The 12,561-nt window shown below is 40.0% G+C and overlaps 1 protein-coding gene across 1 annotated transcript in view; it reads right to left on the bottom strand.

Moving 5' to 3' along the window:
* NOTCH2 (notch receptor 2) overlaps positions 1 to 12,561 on the bottom strand; it is a 180,616-nt gene that overhangs the window by 31,899 nt on the left and 136,156 nt on the right. The window contains exons 14-15 of the mRNA XM_082368744.1: positions 11,287 to 11,432; positions 9,591 to 9,704 (exon numbers count right to left, since the gene is read on the bottom strand). Coding sequence (XP_082224870.1) covers positions 9,591 to 9,704; positions 11,287 to 11,432 — 260 coding nt within the window. The remainder of the gene's footprint in view (positions 1 to 9,590; positions 9,705 to 11,286; positions 11,433 to 12,561) is intronic.

The following is a 12,561-nucleotide window of genomic DNA, read 5'->3' as shown; positions in this document are numbered from 1 at the left end:
TTCCTCAAAACCTCTGCTGGCCTGTTCCAGAAGGCAATGGGGTTGATGAGAAGGCCATCAGAGGTGGAAAACAGTGAAGTAATACTGAATGCCTAGTAACATCTCTCCTTATATCAACATCAACAACATGACATTGATAGTTGCCCATTAACATTTCCTATCTTAGTATACTGAATATAAGACTCCAGAAAAAAATTAAAAGAATGCATTTATTAAAGGGGAGATAGGCTTTTTCCAAGATGGCAGAGGAGTAGAAGGACATGGACTTCACCTCTCCCCACAAATGCACTGGGAATACATCTACAAGTGGAACAATTCTCATAGAGCACCTGCTGAACACTAGCAGAGGACCTTGGACACCTAAAAGGACAAGAAAGATCCCCACATAACCAAGTAGGATGAAAGAAAGAAGAAGGGAAAAGGAAGAGGAGAGGAAGCAGGATGGGACCTGTACCCCTGGCAGGGAGATGAAGGTGAGGAGAGGTTGCCACATCTGGGGAAGCTTCCTCACCAGCAGGGAGATCAGCTGGGACAGAAGGGGAGACTTGGAGACTCAGAGGAGAGCCCGGCAACTGGTCTGTGGCAGGCAGGACACAGTGAGACCTATGCAGATGGTCCGTGCCACAGCCCTGTGGGCCCCAGCCTGAGACGGGTGCCTGCAGGTGCACACGGGGGCTGAGTGCCAGAACGTGGGGTTTGGAGAGCAGACCTGGGGAGGGGACTGCTGTTGGCTGTGAGGAGACAGCCTGAGGGGAGTGAGGAGCTCCACAACCAGGAATGCTTGTGGAGGAAGCCCAGACCGCCACAGAAGTGAAGCGCCACGTGCAAAGGGCGGGGTCGCCATTGTGCAGCCTCTCTCCTCGTGAGGCGGCCCCTGCCTCCACGGGCACGAGGGAGGGCTCCGGCTGGAGGCGGTTTGCGCACCCCTGCCATCGCTTCCTCTGCCCCCATCCCCCCCCACCCCAGCCTGGGCAGCATGCTGGCCCCCGTAGCCACCTGGGCTCCTTCCAGCCTGACGAGCTCGTGTGCTCCGGCCACCTCTGGAGCAGACTCCGGTGACAGGAACACACACAGAGGTGGGGCTGAAACCACAGCTGAGCCCCAGGGGCCGTGTGACTAAGAAAGAAGAGCTTAAACCTCTCCTCGCAGCTACACGAACCCAGAGTTACACCTCCTCTGATGGCTTCCTAAATTCAGCGCCTGCGAGACATCCAAAAGGACAACAAGTGCTCTTGCAGCTGGGATGGGTCTGACTTTAGCAGCTGTAGGCTTTGTGGGCACATACACAGAGGTTGGGCCAGGTCAGAATCTGAGCTGCCGCCACAGCTCCCACAGTGGGTCCAGGTTCATTACTACTGCAGTCCTGGGACCTGACTTCAGTGGATCTGCGCCAGTGGCCTGGTGAAGACAATGCCTGAGAGTCACCAGGGCCAACTGCCAGCATACCCACAGTTAAAGTGGGACCAAGAGCAATGCCAAGAACAGTGTACTTTGTGAGCCTGCACAATGGGCAAAAGGGGACACAAAAGAGCACATTCACAGGTGAACAGCTCCAAAGGAGGAATACTCAGTGACTCCTCTCCCAGTGGGAGCACTCCAATCCCACCTACCTTGCACTGCAGATGAGGGGGCCTCTACTCCAACAACTAGGGATCAGGCCCCGCCTGATCAGGCCCCGCCCCTGACAGGACAGTGACAACCACAGAGCAAAGAGGAGGCCCTGCTCAATATCCAGGACCAGCTCTGGTCACCACAACACCAATCAAACTCCCTATCAAGGGGATAATGGTACAAGCCTCTGGACCAACCTCACCCACCAGGGGGCAGACACAAGAAGCAAGAGGAACTACAATCCTGCAGCCTGTGGAAAGGAGAACACAAACACAGTAAGTGTGACAAAATGAGAAGTAAAAGAAATATATTGCAGACGAAGGAGCGAGATAAAAACCTATAAGAACAACTAAATGAAGAGGAGATAGGCAATCTACCTGAAAAAGAATTCAGAGTAATAATAGTAAAGATGATCCAAGATCTCGGAAAAAGAATGGAGGCACGGATCGAGAAGATATAGGAAATGTTTAACAAAGACCTAGAAGAACTAAAAAACAAACAAACAGAGATAAACAATACAGTAACTGAAATTAAAAATACACTAGAAGGAATCAATGGCAGAATAACTGAGGCAGAACAACAGATAAGTGACCTGAAAGGCAAAATGGTAGAAATCTCTGTGGTGGAACAGAATAAAGAAAAAAAGATTGAAAAGAAACGCAGACAGTCTCAGAGACCTCTGGGATAACATCAAATGCACCAACATTCGAATTATAGGAGTCCCAGAAGAAAAAGAGAAAGGGCCTGAGAAAATATTTGAAGAGATTATAGTCAAAAACTTCCCTAACATGGGAAAGGAAATAGTCACCCAAGTCCAGGAAGTACAGAGAGTCCCACACAGGATAAACCCAAGGAGGAACGTGCCCAGACACACATTAATCAAACTAACAATAATTAAATACAAAGAAAAAATATTAAAAGCAACAAGGGAAAAGCAAGAACTAACATACAAGGGAATCCCCCATAAGGTTATCAGCTGATTTTTCAGCAGAAACTCTGCAGACCAGAAGGGAGTGGCATGATATATTTAAAGTGATGAAAGGGAAAAACCTACAACCAAGAATACTCTACACAGTAAAGCTCTCATTCAGATTTGATGGAGAAATCAAAAGCTTTACAGAGAAGCAAAAGCTTTACAGAGAAGTAAAAGCTAAGAGAATTCAGCACCACCAAACCAGCTTTACAACAAATGCTAAAGGAACTTCTCTAGGCAGGAAACACAAGAGAAAAGAACAAAAGAGGAAAGGAAGAAAAAAGGATCTACAAAAACAAACCCAAAACAATTAAGAAAATGCCAACAGGCACATACGTATCAATACTTACCTTAAATATAAATGGATTAAATGTTTCAACCAAAAGACACAGACTGGCCGAATGGATACAAAAATAAGACCCATATATATGCTGCCTACAAGAGACCCACTTCAGACCTAGGTACACATACAGACTGAAAGTGAGGGGATGGAGAAAGATATTCCATGCAAATGGAAATCAAAAGAAAGCTGGAGTAGCAATACTCATATCAGACAAGATAGACTTTAAAATAAAGACTGTTACAAGAGACAAGGAAGGACACTACATAATGATCAAGGGATCAGTGCAAGAAAAAGATACAACAATTGTAAATATATATGCACCCAACATAGGAGCACCTCAGTATATAAGGCAAATGCAAACAGTCATAAAAGGGGAAATTGACAGTTAACACAATAATAGTGGGGGACTTTAACACCCTACTTACACCAATGGACAGATCATCCAGACAGAAAATTAATAAGAAAACACAAGCCTTAAGTGACACATTAGACTTAGATAGACTTAATTGATACTTATAGCACATTACATCCGAAAGCAGCAGAATACACTTTCTTCTCAAGTGCACATGGAACATTCTCCAGGATAGATCACATCTTGGGTCACAAATCAAGCCTCAGTAAATTTAAGAAAATTGATATCATATCAAGCATCTTTTCTGACCACAACACTATGAGATTAGAAATCAATTACAGGAAAAAAACCTGTAAAAAACACAAACACATGGAGGCTAAACAATATGTTACTAAATAACCAAGGGATCACTGAAGAAATCAAAGAGGAGATCAAAAAATACCTAGAGACAAATGACCACGAAAACATGATCATCTAAAACCTATGGGATGCAGCAAAAGCAGTTCTAAGAGGGAATTTTATAGCAATACAATCCTACCTCAAGAAACAAGAAAAATCTCAAACGAACAATCTAACCTTACACCTAAAGCAACTAGAGAAAGAAGAACAAACAAAACCCAAAGTTAGTAGAAGGAAAGAAATCATAAAGATCAGAGCAGAAATAAATGAAATAGAGACAAAGAAAACAATAGCAAAGATCAAGGAAACTAAAAGCTCGTTCTTTGAGAAGATAAACAAAATTGATAAACCTTTAGCCAGACTCCTCAAGAAAAAGAGGGAGAGGACTCAAATCAATAAAATTGAAATGAAAAAGAAGTTACAATGAATACCACAGAAATACAAAGGATCATAAGAGACTACTACAAGCAGCAGTATGCCAATAAAACAGACAACCTGGAAGAAATGGACAAATTCTTAGAAAGGTACAATCTCCCAAGACTGAACCAGGAAGAAATAGAGAATATGAACAGACCAATCACAAGTACTGAAATCGAAACTGGGATTAAAATTCTTCCAACAAACGAAAGTCCAGGACCAGATGGCTTCACGGGCAAATTCTATCAAACATTTAGAGAAGAGTTAACACCTGCCCTTCTGAAACTCTTCCAAAAAATTGCAGAGCATGGAACACTCCCAAGCTCATTCTATGAGGCCACCATCCCCCTGATACCAAAACCAGGCAAAGATATCACAAAAAAAGAAAATTACAGGCCAATATCACTGATGAACACAGATGTAAAAATCCTCAACAAAATACTAGCAAACCAAATACAACAACACATTAAAAGGCTAATACACCATGATCAAGTGGGATATATTCCAGGGATGCAAGGATTTTTCAGGATCCTCAAATCAATCAATGTGATACACCACATCAACAAATTGAAGAATAAAAACCATATGATCATCTCAATAGATACATAAAAAGCTTTTGACAAAATTCAACACCCATGTACGACAAAAACTCTCCAGAAAGTGGGCATACAGGGAACCCACCTCAACATAATAAAAGCTATATATGACAAACCCACAGAAAACATCATTCTCAATGGTGAAAAACTGAAAGTTTTTCCTCTAAGATCAGGAACAAGACAAGGATGTCCACTCTCACCACTATTATTCAACATGGTTTTGGAAGTCCTAGCCATGGCAATCAGAGAAGAAGAAGAAATTAAAGGAATCCAAATTGGAAAAGAAGAAGTAAAACTGTCACTGTTTGCAGATGACATGATACTATACATAGAAAACCCTAAAAATGCTACTGAAAAACTACTAGAGCTCATCAATGAATTTGGTAAAGTTGCAGGACACAAAATTAATACACAGAAATCTCTTGCATTTCTATACACTAACAACAAAAGATCAGAAAGAGAAATCGAGGAAACAATCTCATTTACCATCACATCGAAAAGAATAAAATACCTAGGAAGAAACCTACCTAAGGAGGCAAAAGACCTGTACTCAGAAAACTATAAGATACTGATGAAAGAAATCAAAGATGACATAAACAGATGGAGAGATGATACCATGTTCTTGGATTGGAAGAATGAATATTGTGAAAATGACTATACTACCCAAAGCAATCTACAGATTCAATGCAATTCTATCAAATTACCAATGGCATTTTTCACAGAACTAGAACAAAAAATTTCACAATTTGTATGGAAACACAAAAGACCCCAAAAAGCCAAAGAAATCTTGAAAAATAAAATCAGAGCTGGAGGAATCAGGCTCCCTGACTTCAGACTATACTACAAAGCTACAGTAATCAAGACAGTATGGTACTGGCACAAAAACAGAAATATAGATCAATGGAACAGGATAGAAAGTCCAGAGACAAACCCACGCACCTATGGTCACCTAATCTATGACAAAGGAGGCAAGAATATACAACGGAGAAAAAGACAGTCTCTGCAAAAAGTGGTACTTGGAAAACTGGACAGCTACATGTAAACGAGTGAAATCAGAACACTCTCTAACACTGTACACAAAAATAAACTCTAAATGGGTTAAAGACCTAAGTGTAAGGCTGTATACTATAAAACTCTTAGAGGAAAACATGGGCAAAATGCTCTTTGACATAAATCACAGCAAGATCTTTTTCAATTAACCTCCTAGAGTAATGGAAATAAAAACAAAAACAAACAAATGGGACCTAATGAAACTTAAAAGCTTTTGCATAGCAAAAGAAACCATAAACAAGATAAAAAGACAACCCTGAGAATGGGAGAGAATATTTGCAAATGAAGCAACTGACAGGGGATTAATCTCCAAAATATACAAATAGCTCATGCAGCTCAATTAAAAGAAAACCAAAAAACAATCCAATCAAAAAATGGGCTGAAGATCTAAATAGACATTTCTCCAAAGAAGACATACAGATGGCTAAAAAGCACGTGAAAAGATGCACAACATCACTAATTATTAGAGAAATGCAAGTCAAAACGATAATGAGATATCACTTCACACCAGTCAGAAGGGCCATCATCAAAAACTCGACAAACAATAAATGCTAGAGGGGGTGTGGAGAAAATGGAACCCTCCTACACTGTTGGTAGGAATGTAAATTGATACAACCACTATGGAGAACAGTATGTAGGTTCCTTAAAAAACTAAAAATAGAACTACCATACGACCCAGCAATCCCACTCCTGGGCATATATCTGGAGAAAACCATAATTCGAAAAGATACATGCACCCTAATGTTCACTGCAGCACTATTTACAATAGCCAGGACATGGAAGCAACCTAAATGTCCATCAACAGAGGAGTGGATGAAGAAGATGTGGTACATACATATGATGGAATATTACTCAGCCATAAAAAGAACGAAATAATGCCATTTGCAGCAACATGGATGGCCCTAGAGATTGTCATACTGAGTAAAATAAGTCAGACAAAGACAAATATCATATGATATCACTTATCTGTGGAATCTAAAAAAAGGGGCCAAATGAACTTATTTACAAAACAGAAATAGAACCACAGATGTAGAAAACAAACTTATGGTTACCAGGGTGTAAGTGGGGGGGAGGATAAATTGGAAGATTGGGATTGACATATACACACTAATATATACAAAATAGATAACTAATAAGGACCTACCGTATAGCACAGGGAACTCTACTCAATACTCTGTAATGGCCTATATGGGAAAAGAATCTAAAAAAGAGTGGATATAGGTATATGTATAACTGTTTTACTTTGCTGTACACCTGAAACTAACACAACATTGTAAATCAACTATACTCCAATAAACTTTTTTTAAAAAGGGAGATAAAGTTGTTTTTAAAGTCAAGTTACAACACACCCCTGTCAGAATGACTATCATCAAAAAGTCTACAAATAAAAAATGTTGGTGAAGATGTGGAGAAAAGGAAACCCTTGTACACTGTTGGTGGGAAGGTAAATTGGTACAGCCACTATTGAAAACCGTATGGAGGTTCCTCAAAAAACTAAAAACAGAACTACCATATGATCCAGAAATTGCACTCCTGGGTATATATCTGAAGAAAATAAATACACTAATTCAAAAAGATACATACACCTCAATGTTCAAAGCAGCCTTATTTATAATAGCCAAGATATGGAAGCAACCTAGGTATCCATCAATAGATGAATGGATAAAGATGTGATATGTGATACACACACACACACACACACACACACACACACACACACACACACACACACACAGGAATATTACGCAGCCATAAAAAAGAACTAAATTCTACCATTTGCAACAACATGGATGGACTTAGAGGATATTATACTTAGTGAAATGAGTCAGACAGAGAAAGACAAATACTGTATGTTATCACTTATATGTGGAATCTAAAAAACAAGACAAACAAATGAATATAACAAAATCAAAACAGACTCACAGATATAGAGAACAAACTAGTGGTTACTAGTGGGGAGAGGGAAGGGGAGTAGGGCAAGATAGGGGTAGGGGATTAAGAGATACATACTACTACGTATAAAATAGATAAGCTACATAGATATAATGTACAGCACCAGGAATATAGCCATTATTTTGCAGTAACTTTAAATGGAGTATAATCTTTAAATATACTGAATCACTATAGTGTATACCTGAAACAAATATAATATTGTAAATCAATTATACTTCAACAAAATAAAGTCAAATTACAACTAACTCAATTTAAAATTTTATCCTAAAATTTTGTATTCAGAAAGAAAAAAATATTACCACAAATTTTCATCAATATCCCTAACCAGTTTTTAATGTGTCTGGTCAGAATAATGGCTCACAAGGAAAGGCAACGTTGCCTAGTTCCCTTCACGCTGGCCAAATTCAATGACACTTAGAACACTTAGTGACACTTAGCACTGAAATTTTAATCTGCATAGGTTTCCAGTCTAATATAATTTCTCAAAATTCACAAGTAGCAAATTCTTTTAATAAGATCCTAATACACAGAAAAAGCAACAGCCAGCATTTAGTCAAATATTCTTATAGTATCTGAATAGCAAGAAGACAAATATTTTCAAGATGACCTGTGCACCTTAGTCATATTCAGGTAAGTCTATAATGTGCCTGAGCATAGTGACACCTGCTTATATCTCCCTACAGCCATCAATTCTCAGTCTTTATGGTTGTGAGACCATCTGCTCAGTACCAACAAATGTGATCAGCACTATCCCTGTGAAATGGCATTATTTAGACTGTCTGCCTGGGGATAGCTAGGGATCTCCGATAACTTTGATTTTATCAGTCAGGCTGGCTAAATGCACTTTCCCTGCATGAACGTTTCTTCTAAAGAGGTGGCAAAGATAACAATGTAGTATCAAGTCTTTCAGGTAACAGAGGCGTGCTTCTGGCCACTCTGCCGCTCCAAACAGCCTAGAGTCACTGGCAACAGCTATAATCAACAGCCTAAGACTCCAGGGGAGCAAGAACTCAGCCACGCTCCTGCCTGCATGCTATGCACTGGAGAAACATGCAAAGTCATTGCCCATGTTTCTGTTTTGTTCCCCACAGATGAAGAAAAAGCGAGCCACACAAATACAACCAATCACAAGATGGCAGTAACGAGGCAGGAGACTACAAAGAAACGTCCAAGCACACTCCTAGAATACTACCTGAAACAAGGAACACCTGATATGCAATGAAGTCACACCCATGTCTTCTGCGTGTGCGATCGCCATCCAAGGGGTAGTGCCTCTCTGAATAAGATGCAGTGGCAATGAACGGGAGGAGAAGAATGACAGGAGGACAAGCTTTGGATTCAGAGAGACTTAGGGACAAATCCTAGATCTACCACTTACCTATGTGACCTTCAGCAAGTAACCTCTCTTTGCCTCAGCTTCCACATGTATAAAATGGTGATAGGAACTTCTAAATACTTTGTAGAATTATTGTGAGCACTAGATCAAATAACCCAAAGTATGTAACGTGTCCGGCACATAGTAAACGACCAATAAGTGGTAGTTGTTGTGTTAGCAAAACTCAGACTAAGAGCACAGGCCACAGAGACTCTGGGTCCATTCAAATAATGACTAGACCATCAGCTATGTGTCAATTCCAGCCATATATAATTTAAAAAAATTTTCAAACCCTAAAAAATAAAGGCAGCAAATGAGTTTCCCCACCACTTGCAACTAGAGAGGCCACATTTTTTTTTTCAGAGCTGAAGACCCAGTCAGTGAGGGCAGGAAGGGTGACGAGGGAGTGATTCCTCAGAGCGGCGTCACTGCCCCACAGACCCCATCTCTGAGACCCAGAGGTTTGGAATGACAAGGCAAGACCAAGCAACCCTTCTGGCCCTTGCACTTGCAGGACTCACCTGTGTATGGCAGCACACAGTGGCAGGTATAACCACTTATATCATCAAAGCAGGTTCCTTGGTTCAGACATGGATTCGAAGCACATTCATCAATATTCACCAGACAGTTATAGCCTGTAGACAGAAAAGGGGAAACACCAAAGACAGTGAAACTTTGTTACCCTCCTCATTATCTCATTTACTAAGCAATCCTCTCAGTGGTAAACGTTAAACACCTCAGAAATTGCATTAACTTCTTCAGGCCACTGGAACGCCTGTTCATTCATTTCAGTGTCAAGTCCCTGACATAGTCAGTCAGTAAAAAGTGCTTAATCCATCAAAAAATGAATGGAAGAACAGTATATTCTAATAGCTTGAAAGTCTAATGCACCTCCAAACATAACTAATTTCTCCATTATGGACCATGAAGTTCATTAGGGTAAAGACCTACTGCTATATCTAAATAGAAGCTCTTTCTATACAGAGTATCTGGTCAGGGCTTAAAAACAGCCTGTAAGTTATCAAGGGATAAAATAATCGAATACTTAATCAAAGCCTCTGATTTATGCCCACTCTTTCAAATGCACAGTCTCTACCATCGATGTGGTAGGGCTTCCTGAAGTCACAAAGCTGTTTCCCCTGATCCAAGACACGAAATCTACTCCCACTATGAAAAAGAGAAAAGTAAGGAAGCATTCATGGGGACAGGACTGTACCAAATGCCACACGCCTTTGTACCTTCAGTAGGGCCTGACACAGAGCCTTAAAACTGAGGAACTACAGCACTGTACAAAAGAAAATGATGGTCTAGGAGTACAGAGGTCTGGGTTCAAACTGTACTCTGCTACTCAGTAGCTGTACAACTTTGGACTTTACATTTTGATTTTTATTTTGTTGATCATCAGCAAGTCTCAATGAGACAAAGGAATAAAAGTGTTTTTTAATCTATAAGTTTCTTTGCAGATGTAATATATCTGAATGTCAGAAAATTACTGACTAAAATATGGTCTCAGAAAATTTTCAAGTAATCAAATAAAGTGACACTGAAACATACTGATGTATTACAGTAACCTGGCACAATTTTTGAGAGGTGAAATCAGTGACCATATGGATAGCGAAGTACACATGTGGATGATTTACCCACAGGTTTCTCTCTCTTGAGTATCTAAGAAAAAAGCGATGGGAGAAATACAACAGAGACAACTCAAAACGTGATTTCACACAATACCCACTATTATGCATTTTTCCAGAAGGCCATAGGTGACTATGTATCATCTAAGAATATCTTAATGTGTAAGAGAATTTGTTGGAAAGGTTTTAAATACATGGATTCTTCCATGATATTATTGCTACAATTACAGTAAAACAAAATTTTCATTCTACTACCAATATCTCTTTTGAATTATCATAGAATCAAGCCTACACTGGAGCTTATAATTATAACACCTGTCCAAAGTTGTGTAGGTGGAGTTCTAGCTGTTCACCTTAAATGGTACTGTTTCAATAACTCACCTCTCTGCTAGTCTGAAAATAGAATCCATGTATAAATCTATTTATGTTTTTATTCCCCAACTGCCCTATAAATATTAAGTACTCAAATTATGTTTGCTATATGAATGAGTAGGAAAAAAGGGAAAGGAAGAAGTGAGTCAAGCCATATGCACCAACAGAAAGGCAGAGAGAGAAGGGAGATAAAAATATGCACTTCTGCTTTCACCTTTAAAGCCCTTCTTGCAAGTGCACCTGTATCCATTCACCAGATTGTCACAAGTTCCTCCGTTCTGGCATGGATTAGAAAGGCATTCATTTCTGTCCACTTCACAGTTGATGCCAACCCAGCCTGCGTCACAGAGGCACTTGTATCTGAAAGAAGACAGAATTATTTACTGTTGGGGGATGAATGTACAATTGAGTCATAGTTGAAATACACCATTCTGAAAAAATGAAGGACCAAGGAACTCTTGGGTAAGCTAATCTCATTTCTGATCCTCTATGGACCTATACTTGGGTCACCATGTGAATCATGTGGGCCCATCTGGAGTATTCAGTAAACACACCTTCCTGGCCCACAAAGATGCTAGAGAAACTAAGTAAGTATAGGGAGTTTTCATATGTAAACAGTGGTTGGTACAACAAATCAGGACAAATTGAAAGACACATTAACACAGATAAATCTGCAGTTTCTTTTCTTCTATATAAACTAAAAGTAACGCAAGCCTTAGGATCACTTGTTTCTGGTGTAAAACAGACACCCAGGAAGTAGGGTAGTTATCAGAGACACTAAGCCACTCTGAAGAGCTCCTGGGATGTCTGACTTCTGAGACATGCTTTGTTCTGACCTGAATCCCTGCCCCCAGAAAGCACTGAGGGTACTGAGCAGGAAAAGGAACAAAAATGAAGGTATTTGAAATATATGCACATTGTTCACAATCTGAACATCATTAGCACTTAGAATGTGGTATCAGGAGATAATAGCCTGCTAGTCTGGAGATCCTTTAAAAAAAAGTAGATGGGTTGGGATTCTTTGAAGGCTGCTATACTCTGAAACAGGAATACTGGGTTAATTCATCTTGGAAATAACTTGATTTCCTATTTACCTCTAAATACACTCTTCGTTCTTTCACCTGTTGTAAGCATGGCAAATGGTAATGCCCAGAGTCCTGTCCTCTGACAAGCACAGCAAGAGTACACGACTATCTCATGGAACCTAACATCACACTCTGTGATTCTAGAAAATTACTTACCAACACATTATACAACTCTCAGGGGCTTGCGAACTGTGAACATTTCATCAGGGCCATGTCTAAAGTTAGCTGAGACCAGATCTACTTCAGTGGCACCCACTGGTACCGTGATAGAACAGAGTTGGGCTTTTTTTTTAAGCAGGAGGGAAAATCAAATAGAACATCCCTCAGAACTCAATCTTGCAATAAGTACTAAAAGTGCAATTGCCAAAGACTCATAAAATTACCCTGGATTCCTCCCATGTGCT

The sequence above is a fragment of the Balaenoptera borealis genome (assembly GCF_965194805.1).
Source record: "Balaenoptera borealis genome assembly, chromosome: 1".
Taxonomy (NCBI): Eukaryota; Metazoa; Chordata; class Mammalia; order Artiodactyla; family Balaenopteridae; genus Balaenoptera; species Balaenoptera borealis.
Note: the sequence above shows the minus strand (reverse complement) of the source record. Positions and strands in the feature narration are given on the sequence as shown.